Genomic DNA, 20,183 nt, shown 5'->3' with positions numbered 1-20,183 from the left:
TGTATGAAAACCAGCTCCAGACATATATGCTAACCTAACTGAATTCACTAAGAGATAAATTGGGAAAATATGATCTCTAAAGATTGAGCTGTGACATATTACATGTCACTCCTAAGCAGATAATGTTTGCACAAGAAAGTGCAACTAAAGTTAGTTGAGGAAAAGATGACTTTGGTGGAGACAACTGAGAACAGAGCACGTGTGAACTTTACCTCATGCACTGTTGCCAATCTCCAAACAAATAAACCTCTCTTGAAAAATTGCTTATTGTGAAGCTCACAAGGGGAGGAGGATTTAAAAAAAGGGAAACAGCAAGCAGGGACAGAGGCATCGCCTCCCACCCAGTACCTGATTGCACCTGCTTTAAGCATCTTTTCCTGTTTCAGAGTGGCACTCAGGCAATGGCAGTATATATTTATGTGACACAGGAAATTTGGGCCCTATTCCAAATCTTGGGAAATATCTGAATCACACAAAATCTCTGGCATTTCTCAAACACATTTTCAGATGGGGATGCTTTGTCTCCTCAGTCCTGTACTGGTCAAACAATTTAATGTGAATAAAATAAGGCAATAGAAGGAAATATATTGGGCAGAAAATTATGTGAAGAGAAATATTAGCATAGGTAGAAAGATCCCACTGCAAAATATGGTTTCCCAGTACTCTGGAGTAAATTTTCTGGGGGCTGTTAACAAGGGTGAGTGCTTTCCATTTGTACAGTGGGATCTTTGGATCCACAACATTATCCTGCTTACCTTTATAAAGACAGGGGCTGCTTCATAGGCAGATCCAGTCTGCTTTTTCAATGGACTCTGCATCTGTATATTAAACAAAGGGGATATATTGCAGTAGCTAGCTGTTTAAATCTTTCCTTTGAGGACACGTTCTTCTGAAATCCCTTATTTAAGCAACTGAGGGGGAGATTATTAGAATGAAAGGAACTGTATGCCTTTCTGTGATGGTTTTATTTAAGGTATTTCACATACAATCTTGAGAGTGTTGGACATACCCCTTTAATGCAGTAAATTCCCAGAAGCCACAAGACATACATGCTGAGCCCATGGTAGTCTTCATGACAGACTGGTGTCATAAGGTCAAAATGGGTGGAAAAATCTACACGGTAAAAGTCTGTGCACTATTCCAAACAATTTGGTATCCACTCTCTGCTTTACTGCTTGTTCTACTCCCTGGTTGATGCCTTCCTTCAAAGCATAAAGTTCGGCATTCCACAATGTTGAGTCAGCCCTACATTGCAGATGGATAGTTTGCAGATGAAATAAATTATAATCCTCAAACCATTTGTACTATAATTAGCTAGTTTAAAACCTACAGCTATCTGGAATGCCCTTTAAATGATTTCACACGGCAGCAGTTATCAGATGGTGAGCTGCTGGTGAGTACTGGCTCACCACATGGATCTTTACAGTGTCATCATGATTTGAGGACAGACACTAGCTATGGTGTGGTGTAAAATTGCCCAATTTGCATGGCAAAGAAAAATTCATTGTGTGCTAAAAGCTACCACATGGAAGCCATAGCACATAAAGATGATCCAGTCCACAACTCTAGATTCCTCTTCCTTTTGTAAAATATTTGAGCCAGAACTGGGGGAAATCTGAGGTTTTGAATAAATAGGGGGTCCTCCTGGATATAACATTCTCTGGCCCCTGCCACACGGCAGGGGAAAAGCCTCTAAAGGCGCGGCTTTTAAAAGCCGCACCAACGTTGAGACGCCGCGGCGGGATCCCACGGATCCCCTGGCCACGGCGCCTTTTCTCCCCGGCACGATCAAACGCCGGGAAGAAAACACGGCTCTGACCGGGAGCCGGCCGAACTGCGCATGTCAGAGCATGCGCAGTTCGGCTACGGGCCGGGGTTGTGCCGGCGCAAGGACGCGCCGGCGATCAAACGCCTGGTTTGTAGTGCGGCTTCCCGTTGAACCACCAAGGTAGGTGGTTTCAACTTGAGGCGGATTTGTGCGGGGAAGGGCCAGTTCGGGGACGGAAGCTCGACGCTTCCCAGATGCTGTGTTGTGATCGCGCCGGTTTGATCCGCCCCCGAACTGTCCCGCTCCCAGCCCAAATCGCCTAGTGTGAACGGGACCTCTGTCACCTTTGTATCCTGCCCTTCCTTTATGGTTCTCCCTTCCTTCGTTTTATCCCTACAACAACTCTGTGCTGGAAATTAAGCTGAGAGAGAATGACTGGCCCAAGATCACCCAATGAGCTTCATGGCAGAGTAGGAGGTTTGAATCCACGTCATTTAAGCTTGGCTCGATATTGTAACCATCATGCCACACCAGGTCTGCAATAGGAGGCTTTGACAGACTGAGGTTATGAAAACAATTTAGTTTTTGCTAAATTATTATTGCTTTCTTGAGATTTGATATTATAAACTGTAATGGTGTAACACTGATGTTAAATACTGTAAATGTTGTGAATGTAGAGACAGTCAATCAGAACAGAAATACTGCTCCTGGTTTTGTAATTGCTAGGAAGTGGGACACTGGGGAAGGGTCCATGCTTGTACCCTCATGAAAAAATCTGTGCACACATAGGTTTTATTAAAATCCTGTAAATGACTAGTATTCTCTCCTCACAGGGAAAAGCTTAGTTCAGTGACTATCCCTGAGACTTCCTATCGCTCAGCAAAGTTCTAAACAATCCAGATTAATTGGTATTGCTGGAAATGCATCTGCTTTTTGCTTTAGCATATATAAAAATAAACCTGTGTAATCTCTCTCTGTACTTCTCTCCAGCCCCTTGAAAGGTATTTAAATCCCTGAATGTTTTGAATTCTCCATCTCTATACTAAGTAGCTGCTTTGATCCAACTGTCCTTTCTTAAATGTCTTTAGAAGAATATGACAAATGGCTAAGCTCCAGGGCAGCCACATGACTAGTTCTAATCCTCCCATGAACTGATGCCAAAAATGTCTGAAATGGGAAGAGGAATAAATAAATGAAAACAAGCTTGAGCTTCAATGTGGGGCTCAATATCTGCAGTGCATTGTTACCTGTTTTCAATTAATGCAAAGAGAAAATGAATGGTTGAACCTACTCTTTGAGGGTCAATGGATAATGGCTGAATTAATGTGGAATAGCTGTGGCAGGCTTTATTGCTGCTGCTAGACTCTTCATTGGCTGGGGAACCAATGGTCAAGGAAAGACTGGAGGTTTTCCTCTTTGTCCTATAAAGAAGATAAACAATACAAATGGCTATAGGGAGAGACAGACATTTTACTGGGTGATGATATGGGACAAACAGCTTTTGCACTTACTGAGACATTTCTTGGTGACCCGGCCTGAATGCCAGCACTCAGAAGGAAGAGCTTGGTCAGGATTTCCCTATAAACCTACAGGAAACAACATAAATCAGGCTTGTATGTTAGACCCAAAGATCTTCAGTGTCCCTTGAGGGGAGATGAAGAACAAGTTTAACAGATTAGGTGCAAATTGCATGGTAGGCAGACATCATGTAATGGAAAGGAATGTGCTGTGCCAAAATTAGCGGTGTTACCGCTGAGCACAAATAGAAGCAATATGGTAATACACGAGCCCCTTTACCAGGTGGGGAGTCCTCTAGATTTAGTTTTCAGTTTATATTATTCTGCAAGCATTGACATTATTTCCTTAAGATGTTTGGGCTCATTTCTTTTGAAGTATTCAATTAGTACTACAGTTTTAGTAACTACCACATGTATCATGTTTGTCAACAGCCAATTGAAACTTAAAAGACATTAGTTCCTTATTGACTATGCTAACCAGTGGTGAAAACTCTTCCCTCTTAAGAACCACTGGCAAAAAGATTTTATAGAAGGAAGCGAGGTTGGCTTTTCCATCAGCAAAGAAAAGGGATGAAGGTCTTAAAAGTGTCAACAACCTTAGAAGTCACAATAACCTTTGAAAATAAATGAAGGGCTGAGACATAACAATTCACCTTGGAATGCTGTAACATTTCTGAATTAGCAAGAAAGGGTTGTTGTTTTTTTGCAGGGGGAAGGGGGGTGTTGTTTACATTGCATGCTGGGGAGTAAGATCCTGTATTCAGGTGCTCAAAGCTCTACGATTAAAATAATTTCTGTTTTATTCTACAAGATGGTGAACCATGAAGTCACTTTCAGAAAATCTGAATGCAATGATATTGTTCAGCCTGAAGCAATTCCTTCTCATTTTTAATGAAAATGTGGGGTGTAGTCCATAAAAGCTTATGCTGGAATAAAAGCTTACAAATCTTTAAGTTGCTATAAGCAGGGCCGGTGCCAGGCTTTTTTGCACCCTAGGCAAGGCTAATGACTTGCCCCCCCCCCACACTGCTAACCAACTTTCAATTATGTATGCATCTGGACTCTTTTAACCAGGGGTCATTTCGTAGAAAAAGAGGTGCAGGAGCTCATTAGCATAACTCATTAGCATAACTTATTTTCATATGCCACACCCCCTGACATCACCGGAAGTGTGTGAGAAGGCAACACCCACCGCTCAGGCTCCACTGGACTGTTTTGGATTGCTAGCTATTGGGGGGGGGACGTGCAGATCTGTCCTCACAGAGGAGGGTGAGTTTGTACCTGAAGGCAGGATGTGTGGGGGGGGGGCTCTGCAACTTACCTGGCTGCTTCTTGCTCCTCATGGCCCAACTGAGGGCTGCTGGGAGCAGGGGGTGGGGCTTGTTGCATGTGCTCGGCCCCTGGACTCCTTACTGCCAGAGCTCCGCTCCTGTGCGCTCCCGCAGGAAATGACCCCTGCTTTTAACTATTTTAACTATTTTGGGCATAAATTAATTATCAGGGTTGTTCACCATCCTGAGCCCATGTGGGGGAGAGTGGTTTATAAATCAAATAAATAAATAATTAGCCCTTCCTGGCAACACCCAACCCCGCCCTTTATGTAATGGTAGGTGGCCTCTGGCACCGGTCACACTGGGGGGAAAGGTGCGGCTGAAGTGCGGCTTTTTTTGAGCCACATCAAAAGAGAAGCGCGGCGGCGGGATCAGACAGATCCCCCGAGCAGCCGCGCATAGGCTCCCCATGCGCGATCAGATGTGAGGGGGAAGCCATGGACAGTAGAGCGAGGTGAGGCAGCTGTGCATGTGTGGGCCTGCACAGTTTGGCAGGGGGCCTCGTATGCTGCTGGAGACGGGCGCGCCAGCGATCACATGGCTGCCCCTGTTGCAGATTTTCTGGTAAGTAGTAGTGTTTTGTAGGGGTTTTTTAAATCCGCATCTTCGGCTGGAAGAGACGGATCGGGGACGGGTGCGCGCTGCTTCCCAGATGTTGCGGTGTGATCGCGCCCGCTTGATGCGCCCCCCGATCCATCCCTCTCGCGGATCAAAGCCTCCCGTGTGACCGGGGCCTCTGTTTCAGTGTATCTGAAGACGTGAGCATGCACGTAAAAGCTTCTACCCAGAATAAGACTTTGTTGGTTTTAAAGGTGCCACTGGATTGCAACTTTATTTTTTAGTTAGCAACTGTCTTGTTGTTAATTTTACTTAGTGTGCCTAGATCTTATCTTTTTTAGTACCCTGCATTTGTACCTTGTGGAAATAAAGTCTGTTCAACTTGAGAGAGTCTGCACAAGTCCTTACTCACTTGCCTGGCCACGTGCTGCCTCGGTCTCATTGTCCTTTGCACAAATCTCCCCCCCTGCCTCCCTCCTTCACCTCTGCCCCATTGCTGCCCCCATTGGTGGCATCAGTTCTGTGCTCCTCTGATTCCTGCGCTCTAGGCAGTCACCTAGGTTGGCCTAATGATAGCACCAGCCCTGACTATAAAGCTCCTCTTTATTTTTGCAGCAACAGACTACCGTAGCTATCCCACCAGCAGATTTTCAGTAGCTCAAAATAAATCTTCTGCTCATTGGGAACAAAGGTCCAGTTGTATCTGTTGTATGAATTTAAAGAGCTAATGCTGCCTTGGGCATTATAAATAGCTTATTAGTTTATTTAGAAAGTATGCTGTTTCTCTAGATATGCTTGAGTTTGCTCACAAAAAAATAAAATCAAGTAATCACAGTGTAAGAGACAAGCTATAAAGTCACAGTGTAAAACAGCTAGGGCATAAAAACATAAAACAAGCAGCTTAAAATGACCTTAATGAGGCAGTCCTTCAGACTAGATGCAGACCATAAAAACGGCAAAAAGAAACTAAATGGTCGGTTAAAAGCCTAAGTAAAAAGAAAATATTTGGCTTGGTACCTAAAGGAGAGTAGGATAGATGCAGGGGAACCTCAAACTGAAGGGATTCCAGATGCAAAGTGCCACCACTGAAAAAGCCATGTCACTGGACACCAAACTCCCTCACCTCTGTAGGCAGGGACACAGAAAGAAGAACTTGAGAAGAGGCTCTTAACTGGCAACTAGCTGGATGGTACAGGAGAAGGCAATCCTTCAGCTTAGTACCCTGGCCCCAAGCAGTTTAGGGCCTTCAAAGAGGAAATCACTATGAATTGACTCTGGGCACTTTTATACACACTAAATAACACACTTTCAATGCACTTTAAAAATGGATTTTGCTGTGTGAAATGGCAAAATCCACTTGCAAATGGTTCCTGAAGTGTACTGAAACTGCATTGTTTAGCATGTGTGATTACAGCCTCTGTGAATACTGAATTCAGATGTAAGGATAAAGGCTTTAAGATATAATAGTAGACAAGCTTTGGCATTCCTCTTGATTGGAAACTCAATTCCACTCCTTTCTCCCCATGCATGCAACTTGGAAACTGAGGATTTCCTGGTTATACAAAGCACAGTTTGTGGTTATAGGTGAATCACAAACCAAAGATAATTTCTTGGTCATGAACCACAATTTCAGTGAAGATTTAAACCATTAGCATATCTGTAGGATAACTAAAATCTGAAAGGCATCTTTTTCTTTAATTGTACCGGATTCAGATATTAATGTCTCCTGTTCCTTGTGACGGAACTACAGCTGCACTATTTTCCTTTTTTGATTAATCAGGCAGCTGTTGCAATAAGGCAGCTGCTGATATTGGGTTACCTGGAGATCTTCTAGCATTACAACTGATCTCCAGAATACATACAGAGATCAGTTACTCTGGGGGAAAATGGCTGCTTTGGAGGGTGGATTCTATAACATTATACACTGTTGAGATCCTTCCCCCTCCCCAGGCTCCACCCCTACTATCTCCAGGCATTCCCCATCCCAGAGCTGACATAACAACCCTAGCCCCCAGCTTTCCTGCAGGTTTTGTGTAGGCCAAACATGAACTCTCACAGAAGTGAAAGCATAAGTTATGGCTCTTGGACAACTAGAGTTCTGAAACATAATAATGCAGGGGTAGGCAATGTACAGACTGCAAAACATGCACCCCCTGCTAAGACTTTTCCAGACTTTCTCTGTGATAGGATTTCCAACCTCCAGGTGGGCCCTGGAGATCTCCCAGTACTCCAGCTGATATCTAAGTAGGGTTGCCAGGCCCCCTGTCCGGGTGGGGGTTCCTCTGTTTTTGTGGGGCCCTTCACACCACCAGTCAGTTGGTGATGTCATTGCAGTGCATGCGCTCTGCATGCACACCAGAAGATCCTGGGACAGACCCTGGAGCCCCTTGCCAGCAGCCAGGTAGGACCTGGTAACCCTATCTCCAGGCTATAGAGATCCAAGGAGAAAATGGCTGCTTTGGATGGTGGGCTATATGGTATTATACCCCACTCAGGTCCCTCCCCTCCTCACATCCTACCCTACCCAGGCTCCACCCTCAAATCTTCTGGAATTCCCCAACCTGGAGCTGGAAACACTATCTGTGAATGAGTGCCTGGCCAGTGAGTCCTCATGTATTAGCAGCATGGTAATGCACAAGCAGTGGGAAGCCCCCCCCCCCGCCTCTCAAACAGGAGATGTCTTTGATTTGGTCCTTGTGGGGAGCAAGCAGCAATGCACAATGCTCTGGCATGCAGCCACATACAGTGTGGCAAGAAGCACTTGATGAGATTTATCTTTTTCTACGAAATGACCCCTGGGCACCCCTATGCTGAAAGGAGGTTCTCTAGAATACTGGACATTATTTCCAAAACACTTATCTTGTTATGTAAACACTGGCAAGTTATCCAGCAATGGATGAACAAAACAAAATGATTTCTGTCCATTCCTACTCAAAAGCTTTACCTTATCAGAAATGTAAGCAATGCAAATAAAATACTAACAGTATTGTTCCTGAGAGACAGTTTCATTCAAAGCACTGTACTGCCAAGAAAGGTTATCACTCAGAGAAAGGTAGATTGCATGGGTCAAGTTGGCAGGCAAAGCACAGGAGCTTCATGTAACTTGATCTTGAGGAAGGAAGAGGTCTCTGGGTGACCATTCTGGAGGCTAAGGGAGGATTGTTCCAATGTCACTCCAGGTCAGCATCTCTAACCTCTGTGCTGGCCACACCCTCTTTTTTAGGACCGATGAAAGGGAGGAGGTTATTCTTGCTAGTATTTGTGCTGTAGGAGCAAGGATGCTGGCACTGGGTGCAGCCACAGCTTCAGAAATTGTGACACCACAAGAGCTGGTCCTGTCCTGCAACTTTCCCTGTATAGTAGCCATTATTACTGTATTTGAGATGCAAAGAGTGTGAAAAGTATACTGAAAATATACTATGTCAGAATAACACATTTCATTTTACATTTTTGTCACTCTCTCCTATAATAACTTGGATCTCTGAGTGCTGCTTTGAGAAAGACAGGCAGAAACTAAAAGAGGCACCTTTTAATAGACTCGTCTCTTGTGGAGAGGAAGCAAGGTTATTCCACTGCACATTTTATCTATAAAAGGATGCTGAATTCATAAGAGAGGCTAAACTGCCTGGGAAGACTGAACAAGCTGGACTCAGTTTTAGAGCCTGTTTTGAATGCTGTCACATGTCTGGAACATGCAAAATTGTAGTGAAGACTGCATCTGAGCATGTATAGAGGTCATTTCAGTCTCCATTAAGTAATCACAGACCACTCCACAGATTTGGGATGAGGAAATAGACTTTTTGGTCTGTGCAGTTTTCTGGCAGACTTCAGTGCTTGATGGCAGAAATTAATTTCAGCTGTCAACGAACATTGACAACAGAAGGTTAATCAGCCGTCCATCAACTAACCTAATCTCCCCTCAAACAATAAAAGAAGAAGACGAAGAAGAAGAGATTGGATTTATACCCTGCCCTTCACTACCCAAGGGGGTCTCAGAGCGGCTTACAAACTCCTTTCCCTTCCCCTCCCCACAACAGACATCCTGTGAGGTACGTGGAGCTGAGAGAGCTCTGACAGAAACGGCTCTTTTTCAAGAACAGCTGTGCCAGAATTATGGCTTGCCCAAGGTCATCCAGCCAGGTGCAAGTGGAGGAGTGGGGAATCAAATCCTGTTCTCCCAGATTAGAGTCCGTGCACTTAACCACTACACAAACTGGCTAGCACAAATAGCACACAAGGTAAGCACATTTAACCCTATAATGACTGAATTTTAGACCTTGCAACACACATATTTCCAATACCCTCCAGCATCCTTGTTCATAATTTCACATTATTCAAAAGCAGCTTTATCAGTACAATGGTACATGCTGAGCAGAAACAATGTGATGCTTCTCGCCATGCTCTCCTGCATCAAAAGAGTGTAATTTGCTTTGGCAGAAACCTCTGTATTGTACTGGTTGTGTCCTTGAAAGAAGAAATAGCATGCACTGTACCTAAGGGAGTCATTTTAGCAACCTCAGTAAGCCACGTAAATGGCAACCTTTACTTGGTGTAACTAGATCTTAGTGAAGATGACCGAATTAGACTCTGCCAGATGAAGAGAGGTGGATCTTTGCAACCCAACACCAGGAGTATTATAAGGTACATACCAATCGTGCTCTCAGTTGACACAAACAATAATGACGACGACCTGAATAGCTAAAATGTTTGCACAATTATGCTATCTCCAGTGCAGGGACAAATGTCATGTAGAAAAGGATAGGAAAATATTGGTAAGGTTCCATTGAGCACTTTGCCAGAGATCTGAGAAGTAGACAGTGTATTAAAACCATTTTAGAAGCAAACAGTTATTTGGGTAGATTTGAAATAAATGCTGTTGGGATGGGGGGGTCAGTGGGAGGGGAAAAGAATCTCTGAAACCTCCAGGTAAAGAGGTAAGACTGGCTTAATTCTAATGCATGGATGTGCTATTAAATAAACATGGTCCATCTGTTGCACCGTCTGTTAAATTTGGATACAATTAATTTGGCAGACACCTAGCAGTGTTGTTAAGTTTCAATAAGTGAATGTTGAACATTTATAATGTGCCATGCTTTAAATATTTACTTAGATTCTTAAATTCTGTTTTGTGCTTTTTTGAAAAGCAATTTTCTTGGGTGTAAATAAGCAGAAAAGAATGATGCTTTGGCTGTATGACAGAGGTAATTTTGCTGCTGGTTTCATTTTAGATCTCTGAAGGCTGCGTTAGGGAAGTGCAACTTGCTTATGTACAAAGGATGAATATGGAGACTCTGTTAAGGACAAGCGACTTTGATAAAAAATATCTTTAAATCATTGTCAGAAACATATTGACAATTTTAAGTATGTTTCAAGAAAGCTTTTGGGCAAAAAATACATTCATGGAAATGAGCTTGTATCCTAAGTGCAATACTGAAAAGCCGCAAATTAACAAACATATACATGATGTTGTCCAAAATAACAACTGTAAGGACAATTTGGGTATACCTTTTTGAATTTTGCAATGTCCAAACAAATACATTCTGCCTTATCTTATCCAAACCCAGCAGAACCCATGGGAGCATTGCTACGGGGCGGGTTTTTTTTTCACTTTTGAGTTTTTAATTTTTTTTTCTGAAGAGTTTGCTAGAAACAATTTATGTGGTGGGTGATCAAATCTGTAAAATAATTCATTGCTAATGAAGCAGAATCAGCCCTGGCCAGTATTTGTATGGGAGACTACCGGGGAAACGCAGGGTTGTCACTACACAGAGGCAGGCAATGGCAAACCACCTCTGAATGTCTCTTGCCTTGAAAACCCTACAGAGTCGCCATAAGTCAGCTGTGACTTGATGACAAAAAAAAGAAAAAGATTTCTTTAAATGAATTAAATTGTTAGTTCTGAATTATTCCCATATATACTGCACAGATGTAAAATGTGGGAGATGTGTGGTTGTGATTCTGGATAAATCTTTTAACATCTGGTGGGTTTTTAAATCATACAAAACTACCTGGTTCATCTAGATCTTCTAAATGCTTTGCACATGAAGAAATATTGCTCCAATGATAGATGCCAACTAAAAGCCCTTCATCATTTTGACAGCAGGAAACTGCCAGTTCTGAGATGGTGAAAACCCTTGTCCCATATTACAAAACAACACAGCTTTGCTTTAATTCATGCTTTGTACTATTTAAATTGACCTTCCAGAGAGCAGCTGTGTTACTCAGCTGCTTCTAAAAGACTAACAAATTTATTGTGGAATGAACTTCCAAGCCAGAGCCCACTTCATAAGATGCATCTTGTTTTGGGGAATTATGTACCTACAGAATTTTGTTTCTATGCAGAATTATTGGACATCTGTTGTCCAGTTCCTGGGTAAATAGTATCCGTTTAGAAACAAATTGCTAACCAATTTCTAGTTCTATCTGCTTTAATAAAGTACAAGGATTTCCCGACACATATTGTTAGGGAGCCTCCTAGTGGTAGGGATTTTCTGCTTGGAAGATCTATTTTATTTATTCACTGCAGAGGCAACAACTAACAGGCTTGGTTTGTTATTTATTTATTTAGACAGTGGTTGTTGATTGTGGCCTCCTTAGTAGTATTTGTATCCTGGTATTTGCCAGACTCTGCGAACTGCTGGTTTTAGCTATACTGTTGCTACTAGTCCTGCCCTCCGTAGTAGCATATTTTCTCAGAAGAATGTAATGTGATAAATGCCTCTAAGTGCTTCCTTTTCTCATATTTATTGGGTTGAACTTGTTTCTGGATTGGGGAACTTTTTGCAGGGAAAAACAAACATATTTAGGGGCTTTTTTCAATATAAATAACAGAGTAAGCTAATAGTTTAACGGTTATAGTAACACACAACTAACTTGGCTAGGGTTGTCCATATTTCTTACAAAGGGGTGTGGAAAATAATCTTTCTGCTTTCTTTCAGACTAAGACAACTAAAGAAGATTGTGAGGGGGGAATGGAGTTTGTCGAATGAGTGGACTTTCTGAGGATCTGGAGAAACTTCACAAAAATAGGCATTTTTGCAAAGGAATACAATTCCTTGAACATTGTATGGGTTGCACTAATTAGAAGAATAGAGATCCAAGTGTAAGATGATTTATATGAACTTTGTTTAATTAATTTTTTATAGACTGTTTTCCAACTAAATATGTCCACAAGCTAGGGTTGCCAGGTCTGGGTTGGAAAACACCTGGAGACTTTTGGGGGTGGATCCAGGAGAGGGTGGTCAGCATGGTACAATGCCATAGAGTCCACTCTTCAAAACAGCCATTTTCTCCAGGGGCAAACAATGATGAAAACAACAATGATGTAGTATTATGAAAATATATTTAGACTGCTGTTTTGCAGTGAGTAGTGTTTCTTCAGCAAATAATAAAGATGTACACGTACACACAACAGAATTTGCATATACTCCCGTTTCACATGACAGCTTTTTCTCAGTGTGCTGCATAAGTAACATTAATTTACACGTCAACAATTCTAATCTGTGAATTAACACTCAACATTCTTCCCACTCCTAATACTACATCACGGTTGTTTTCATCATTGTTTGCATCCTTCCCATGATATCGCTGTTGTTTCTACTATTTTCTCCAGGGGAGCTGATCTTTGTCAGCTGGAGATCAGTTGTAAAAGCATGAGATCTCCAGGCTCCACCTGGAGGCTGGGAAGCCTACCACAAGGTGGTTTATAATATAGTTGTCCAGAGCCAGTCCCTCTCTTGCAGAATTCAATGTAGCTTACATTATAACAGTTATTAAAACACATTTAAAAACAATATAAATAAAACAATTATTTAAAAAACACACATAAAAGATCACACTTCAGATTTTAAAATTTGACTTAGGGTAGGAGGACCCCTCACCAAACCATGCTGACAGCCAACAGGAACCAAGTCTTTGGCATGGGTCAGGGAGACTTTCCAGTTCAGAAAGACACTAGAGGGAGCCACATGGACCTGTGGCAACTGGCAGCTGGCAAGAAGCCCCCAAAACTGGGGAATCCCCCACTTGTAACTGGGAAATGGCAAACCTAGTCTAGAGATTAAAGGGATAGGACTCTTTTTCTCCAAGAAGTTGACAACCTTAAGACTCCTCTCTCTTGGCTTCCATCATGGCAGAGGAGCCAGTCCATTTTCCTCCTTCTTGGCTTCTAGCTGTGAGAGCTGAAATAGCCCTTTCCTTGATCCCTGGTCTTGACCACCCTCAAACAGTGACATTGCCACGTAATGTCCCCGATGTGCTAATGTCACATGGAAGTGATGTCATTGTGTCAGGGGCGTCATGTGGTGACACTCTGGTTTTTGGGCAAAACTCTATGGTTTGATGCCAATTTTACCATAGAGTTTTGCCCAAAAATGAGAGCATCTCCCCACTCCCAGAAAGTTCCCTCCCACTCTCCACTGGCACGGACATTGGACCTGGTAAGCCTACTCTAGGCTAATGGGGTGTTATTTACCAGATGAAGTTATTTCCTTCCACGCTATGAAAAGCTTTAGTAGGCCATTTCCACATGTTAAGCCTCTGTTAAAGAGACAGGGCATTTTTTCTCCCAACACTTCTTCAGACCCATCCTCAGCTCCTGAAGGAAGAATTCCATAGGCAGCAGCTGTCAGAAAATTCCTTTGCCATGTTACTGCCAGCTAAACCTCCACTAAGGCTGATTCCGGAAGGGAGATTACTTGGGCTTTCCTCAAGTCTTGGGTTAGCTGATAGGGATGGAGAGGGTTATTCATATACTTTGAGCCTAAGCCATTTAAGGCTTAGGCTTAAAGTAAAAACCAGCCCCTTGGATTGGGCCTGGAAACAGAATGGAAGCCAGTGTAAATCACTGGTTTAATATGATCACCCTGGTGCATCCCCATAAGGACCACAGCTACCCAGGGGTCGTTTCGTAGAAAAAGAGCTAGGGGAACTCATTAGCATAACTCATTAGGATATGCCACACCCCCTGACATCACCGGAAGTGTGTCATAAGGCCACACCCCCTGACATCACCGGAAGTGTGTCATAAGGCCACACACCCCACCTCCAACGGTCCCGGCTGCCGCCCTTGCAGCTCCACTGCCGAGCCCCATGAGGGGCCCGGTGGTGGACCTGCAAGGCCGGCGGGAGTGCAAGGAAGCCCCGCGAAGGCCCTCCCTGGCCCCAGGCAGGCAGGGGTGGGGAGAGGCAGGGAGGAAGCAACTTACCCTCCCTCTTCTCCTGCCTACTCCTGGCTGAATGAGGGCCGGAAGCGGGGTGGCCGGAAGCAGGGGGCGGGGCTTCGTCATGTGCCCCGCCCCCCGTACCTCACCCGGGGGAACTGCGACCCCCCGCGATCCCCCCCGAAATGACCTCTGCAGCTACCACATTTTTGACCAGTTGAAAATTCCAAACCGTCTTCAAGAGTAGCCCCACACAGAATGTGTTACAGTAATTAAGTCTAGCAGTTACTAAGAGAAGTGTGTCTGTAACTTTTAAGTGTTCAGTTTCTCCAGGAAAGCTAAATGGTGGTGAACCTGTCTTAATTGGTAAAGATGTTCTGGGCTACTTCTGATCCTTTGATGTGTAAGACAATGTTGAATCTAGAACTACACCCAAGTTGTGCACCTCATCTTTCAGGAGGGCTACAGTCCCATTCAACATTTGGAGAACCTCCATTCCTGGATCAGCTTTAGTTTCCCATTAGCAGTACCTCTGTCTTGTCTGGATTAAGCTTCAATTTATTAACCCTCATCCATTTACTTGCTTTTTCTAGACATTGGTTTAACACTTCCACTGCCTCCTTGGATTATGATGGGAGAGAGAGAGAGAGCACTCTGTCACTTGCATAGTGATGACATTTGTGCTCCATATTTCCAATGGATCTCCAGCAGCTTCATGTATATGTTACAAAGTACTGAGGACAACATCTATGCTTGCGATGTCCCATAAGCCAATGACCATGGGCTGAACACCACTTTCTGGTACCTGCATGACATGAAGAAATCAAACGACCAAAATACCGAGTTTGCCAGACTCAACCTAGCTAAGCTGGTTTCTTTAGGAGGGGGTCTGACTGTAGCCTCCTTTCACACTGCAGGTCTTCCTATAGTGAATAATTAATAATTAACACCAGTTTGGCAACCTCTCTTTGGGCAGTTTCAGCTGGGCAGCTATGAACAGCATGAGTCTAATGGACAGTTGGGAAGCCTCAGCTTTCCAGATATCCCGTTCATGTCCTTAAGTTTAATTAATTAAAAAGTATCCCTATGAACTGGAGAAGACAAAATCTTGCTTAGTACAGAGTCCAAGTTGGATGAGATGCAAGCAATTTTATCCACAAAATGCCTAATAAAACTGTGGGGAGCCCACTGTCTGATCTTGGAGAAAGTCTCAGCTCAAGGGAGAAGGTGCTCAAGAGCAATGACTTAAATTGCATGCAGGGCATCCCTGTTTCAGAGGCCCTCTAGCTCTTCCACAGGACTGCTGGTCATAGCAGCAGGAGAATCTACCAGAGCAGTCAAGAAACCATTTGAATGTATCCTTCTCCAAGGGGAGACCATCCTAATTTAAACTGAATCTTAACCCTTGGACATGTTTTAAATGCAGCAGAAAAAGAGAACCAATCTTCAGACAAGGTGGCAAGCAAATCATGTCTGTTTATTTACTGAAGCATTCCAGGTATTTTGCATTTAAACTATTGCATACTCCTCATCACAAGAACATTGTTATTTTTGTCTCTTTTCCTTTTGAGAGAGATTTTACATTGCTTGACACTTTTTGCAGTTCACCTCTTCAAGTGTTTTTTTTAATACAGTCACAAATGTATTTGCACCTCTGTGTTGCAACAGTTCACCTGTTTTAAACACCACAGTTCAGTCCTACTGCATTTAATAATTTTTAAAACATCATATCAGACCAGCTGCAAAATGCATTTTTCTCACCATAGAGCAGTTAACAACTTCTCCCATGTACCTGGATTAGTGGGTTAGGCAGGATGGTGTCACCTCCTTGTAGATTGACCCCCAGCACTTCACTGTTTAGAAATTAAACACTAGAGCAGGACATAGCAATAGGAGATTGCTCCCAAAGGCTACCTGATAAGTCAAGACTATATTGCCCTTCTCTACTTGTTTCCATTTTCACATCTGTGACAACAGCCCCTTGTGTGATATTAGTTGCTCTATATCTTCCCCTGTCACCTTTTCAGTGTCTCTGTGTTCATCCGGGCTGCTAATGGGGACTAAACCCTGGAGGCCCATGGAGCCAGGCCAAGGAATTCATGGGATTTGTTATCACAGGATATTTGAATTGGGCATGAGTGGAGGGGGTGGGGACAGGGGGAATCTTTGGTGGTGGCTCTTGGCAGCCCTGTTGCTAATGAGAGTTGGTGGTTTCCCCAAGGATGTAAGGAGAAGCCCTGGAACATAGTTGCTTCTAGATAGTATTGCCTCAAATTAGCAACAAAAGGGGGGAGAGAATGCCAAGACACTCAGTCAACGCCCCTCTCCATTACGCTTCTTCTGCAGACAGGCAGAACTGCAGAACAAAGCTAACTGCAGGAAGTTATAAAATGAAGGATATAAATATTAACCCAGGAATTTGTCTTGAATAATTTTAGGATGGACATTTGTTTTCCTTTGTATACCTGTGCGTGCTGCTAATATTCATTACAGAATATGTGTAATATTCATTACAGAAACAATCCATTTTGATTATGCAGTTTTTTCCCCCTAGAGCCAATGATTTTTAAATGTGCTGCTTATTGTTATTGTTTTAATCCTCCACGTTCTTTTTCTGTTCTTCTTTGCTAACACTAGTTTAGGTGTGTCCCAGTTAAGCCCCCCTGCAAATGTTGGGCTCATTTGCCCTTCCGCAGCCCACCTTAAGAACGGAACAGGCAGAAACAGTTCTACCTGCTTTCTTGAGCAGGTTTTCTGTCGGCTGCTAGGAAATAGTTTCACATGGTTAAGCAACTGTTCAAATTACTGGGAAGCCATAACAAATTGCCCACCCTATGTTAAAATAGCTTATGAAAATCCTCATTTTCTCCTGTATATTATAAATTAGTTTATTCCAATTATTCCAATTTTTACTGCTACATTACAGTCATAGCCAGCAGCATCCATATTAACAGTTTTCTGTGTGATCTTATGCTCAGTTCTGTCCTTCTCTGTTTAATACAGCGGTTTTTTTGAACTTGCAGGAGAGGAGAATTTACCTGGGAGGGAAGGACACCACCCCCAAGTCTACCCATCTGAACTGCGCAGCTTGGATGAACTCTTCTATAAAGGCTAATGTGTCACTCAGGGAGACATTACAAGGGCTGTGGGCATTGCCTATAAGTGTGATTCACATTTTTCTATTCTGGGACAACATGGTCCTTTGCTGCTATATGTGCAATTCTGCAGTGTTTGATACAAACACCAGATGATGAACTTTTCTACAGTACTAGGTCTTCTAGTTTCTATAGCACAGATAGCATTCAGCACATATTGGCAACTCTCTCCTACAGCAAGGTTACCGCTATTTAAAGTAAGAGGAAACATAATTGTAAATTCCCCAGAGATGAATGGGAGCATTTCAGAGTACAGGTTAAACTTTTAGCTCTGGGACGCTGCAATGGAATTTTCTTTGGTGAGGATCCATCTATTAATCTGATATAGAAATTGCCATTCTGAGCCAGACTGTGGCCAGACTTATGTGCTCAGCTGGTAGGCCCTGTTACCTTAGTTTGGAACCACTGTTATATACAGCTTAGTAGACCAATGGCACATATCAACATATGTATTAAACTGTAATCCTTCTGTTGCAATTACTTCAACCATAATTTCTGCCTCATAGCAAATAAAGACTTCCAAGAGAAATGGTTAAAGCCATGTAGGGCTTGCTGAAGAAACATTAGTTCACATTGCGTCCAGAAAAGTTTGGAAACCAGAATCACTTCTTCTGCAGAAGTGTATTAATGCGGTCCCCAGCAACTACCATTTGCTAAATGAGCACATTGCACCTGTTGTGGCTTCTGTGAAAACTTCAAGGGTGGCTCTGTATGCAGCACATTGCAGTAATACTATCTGGCTTTCAGAGAACTGTGAAAAGGGCTGAATGTAAAGGAAATGCTTGTAATCATTCTACCAAGCACAAAATGGTGAGGATGCTTTTGGCCACTGATGCCTACTTCAAGGTTTTTTGAGCAAATACAGACCTTCCCAAAGCCGCTAACGTGCAGTCCTAAGGGACTGCCGATTTAGGTAAGGGTGTAACTCAGTCTAGGATTATATTGTGATGCTGTAATCATTTCAGAGTTCCTTCTCAACATGGGTCACATGACACCCCTAATGCTGATGGTTACAGAGAAAACATTGTAAGAAATAACACATTTCCCTTTTTCTTAGCTGAAAATGGGAAAGCTTAACCATTAGTTGGCTCGTTAGACCTGGAAAGAGACTGAATAGGTCATGTCTAACTGACTGCACTTTAGCAGAATTTACTATATGTGGCATGCTAGTTTACCCCTAAAAAAACCCCAAATCAAAAGGACATTCCTGAGATTCTTTAGCCACCTGAGGCACCTTGTTCCACTGGTCCAGCTGGCCTTGATTTGGATATTTTCAGAGACTTCCTTATAAATCAGCTCACTGAGAATAACAAGTTTACAATGCTGTTGTTACAGACTTCACTTTTTAAAAGCTTTGAAATGCTGTACAAACAGAGTAAAGAACTGTGAAGGGTTCATTCTTCACAGAAACAAAGATCCTTGAGTGACAGGCTGCTCCAAGCAATCTGACTGGTTAGCATCAGCTGAGCAGAGAAAGACTTGAGAGCTACATGCTGAGGAGAGAGTCAGTCAGATTTCTGCCTTGACTGAGTACTGACAGTCTAATTTCAGCCCTAGCTGAGAAGCGTCAAGTACTGACAGTTTCAGATTTCAGCCTTGGCTGAGAGCAGTTAAATACAGACAGAGAACAGGAGGGAATTTGACAAGGAAGTTTGGGAAGTAGGCGAAGACTCCCATTTAGGCCAAAGAAAGGGGCTAGATCTTCTAGAGAGAGATTTCCCTACCCAGTCAAACACGGGGTTAGCTCTGAAGAGTGGAGAGATCTCTGGTCTGGTGTGGTTAGAAACTGTGGGTGAGGTCAGACATACAGTTTGATCTGGTGCCATTGCTGTTCCCTTCCAGATTTAAAATGCACGATCAGACAGCAACATCTGTCTCATCTGCATCCTATTCCCCCCCTTTACTGCATGTTTATTTGACACCTGTGGAAGTCCAATTCTTTTGGGCTGAGCTGGTTTCACACTGTATTTCCTGTTGTCTGATCCCTCTGTTGCGAACTCAAGCCATCAGGCAGGTCTAACCAGTCTGTTTTGTTTTCCTGCCCGCCATTTAAAAAAACCTGGTTAGCTATTTGTGCATAACCGTACCTCCACACCCAGGCTGTGAAGCTGAGGGGAGGGACAGGCTGCCGCTGTGTTTTCGGCTTGCCTCTTCTTTGAACAATTTGTCCTGTCAAGCAATTTGTCCTGGCAGGGGAAAGGGCCTGCAGATGAGACAACAGCCTGCCCACTTGCCTGCCCTCTTTGTGACTGCAATCTGATTGATCAACCACAGTGTGAGCATGCAGTGCAGTGATTAAGGGTGGGATGTCTGATTGTGACAAAATACACCTGATTAAATTAGATATGTGGCCAGACTGCGCTAAGCTTGCCGTCTGACCGCAGCTTGTCTATAGAAACCTAAAGAGTCAGTTAAAAACTCAAGACAAGTACTGGTGTTTCAAGATAAGGGATTTGGGTACTGTTAAAAGGGGTACTTCTGGACACTAAAAGAGTCAGAGAATACTCAAAGAAAGTGTACTAGAGTGTTTGGGAAACACTGGAACAAAAGCCTCTCAACATAAAGATTTAAGTCACTGTGAAAAGCATAAGAAACTCTCAATAGCCTGAAACATAAGAACTAAAGTCTGTGCGTGTATTGGTTTTAAGTCAGAAATTTCAAACTCCGATTTCACCCAATCTTTCCCCTCTATG

At 43.1% G+C, this 20,183-nt stretch overlaps 1 protein-coding gene and 1 long non-coding RNA gene across 7 annotated transcripts in view; one reads left to right on the top strand and one right to left on the bottom strand.

Moving 5' to 3' along the window:
- MYOT (myotilin) overlaps positions 1 to 20,183 on the bottom strand; it is a 114,641-nt gene that overhangs the window by 42,660 nt on the left and 51,798 nt on the right. For 3 of the 6 annotated variants that reach the window (XM_015413778.1, XM_015413780.1, XM_015413779.1), the window contains exons 2-4: positions 3,280 to 3,354; positions 3,060 to 3,189; positions 756 to 818 (exon numbers count right to left, since the gene is read on the bottom strand). In XM_015413778.1, the coding sequence (XP_015269264.1) occupies positions 756 to 818; positions 3,060 to 3,189; positions 3,280 to 3,287 (201 nt within the window). In that variant the 5' untranslated portion in view covers positions 3,288 to 3,354. The remainder of the gene's footprint in view (positions 1 to 755; positions 819 to 3,059; positions 3,190 to 3,279; positions 3,355 to 20,183) is intronic. The other 3 variants (XM_015413785.1, XM_015413783.1, XM_015413784.1) reach the window with 2 other exon arrangements.
- Positions 9,942 to 18,403, top strand: LOC107112612. Its single transcript, XR_001482592.1, has 4 exons — positions 9,942 to 10,108; positions 12,113 to 12,276; positions 14,929 to 15,833; positions 17,359 to 18,403. It is a non-coding gene; the product is annotated as an uncharacterized LOC107112612 (long non-coding RNA).

The sequence above is a fragment of the Gekko japonicus genome, unplaced genomic scaffold (assembly GCF_001447785.1).
Source record: "Gekko japonicus isolate JY-2015 unplaced genomic scaffold, Gekko_japonicus_V1.1 scaffold863, whole genome shotgun sequence".
NCBI lineage: Eukaryota > Metazoa > Chordata > Lepidosauria > Squamata > Gekkonidae > Gekko > Gekko japonicus.
Note: the sequence above shows the minus strand (reverse complement) of the source record. Positions and strands in the feature narration are given on the sequence as shown.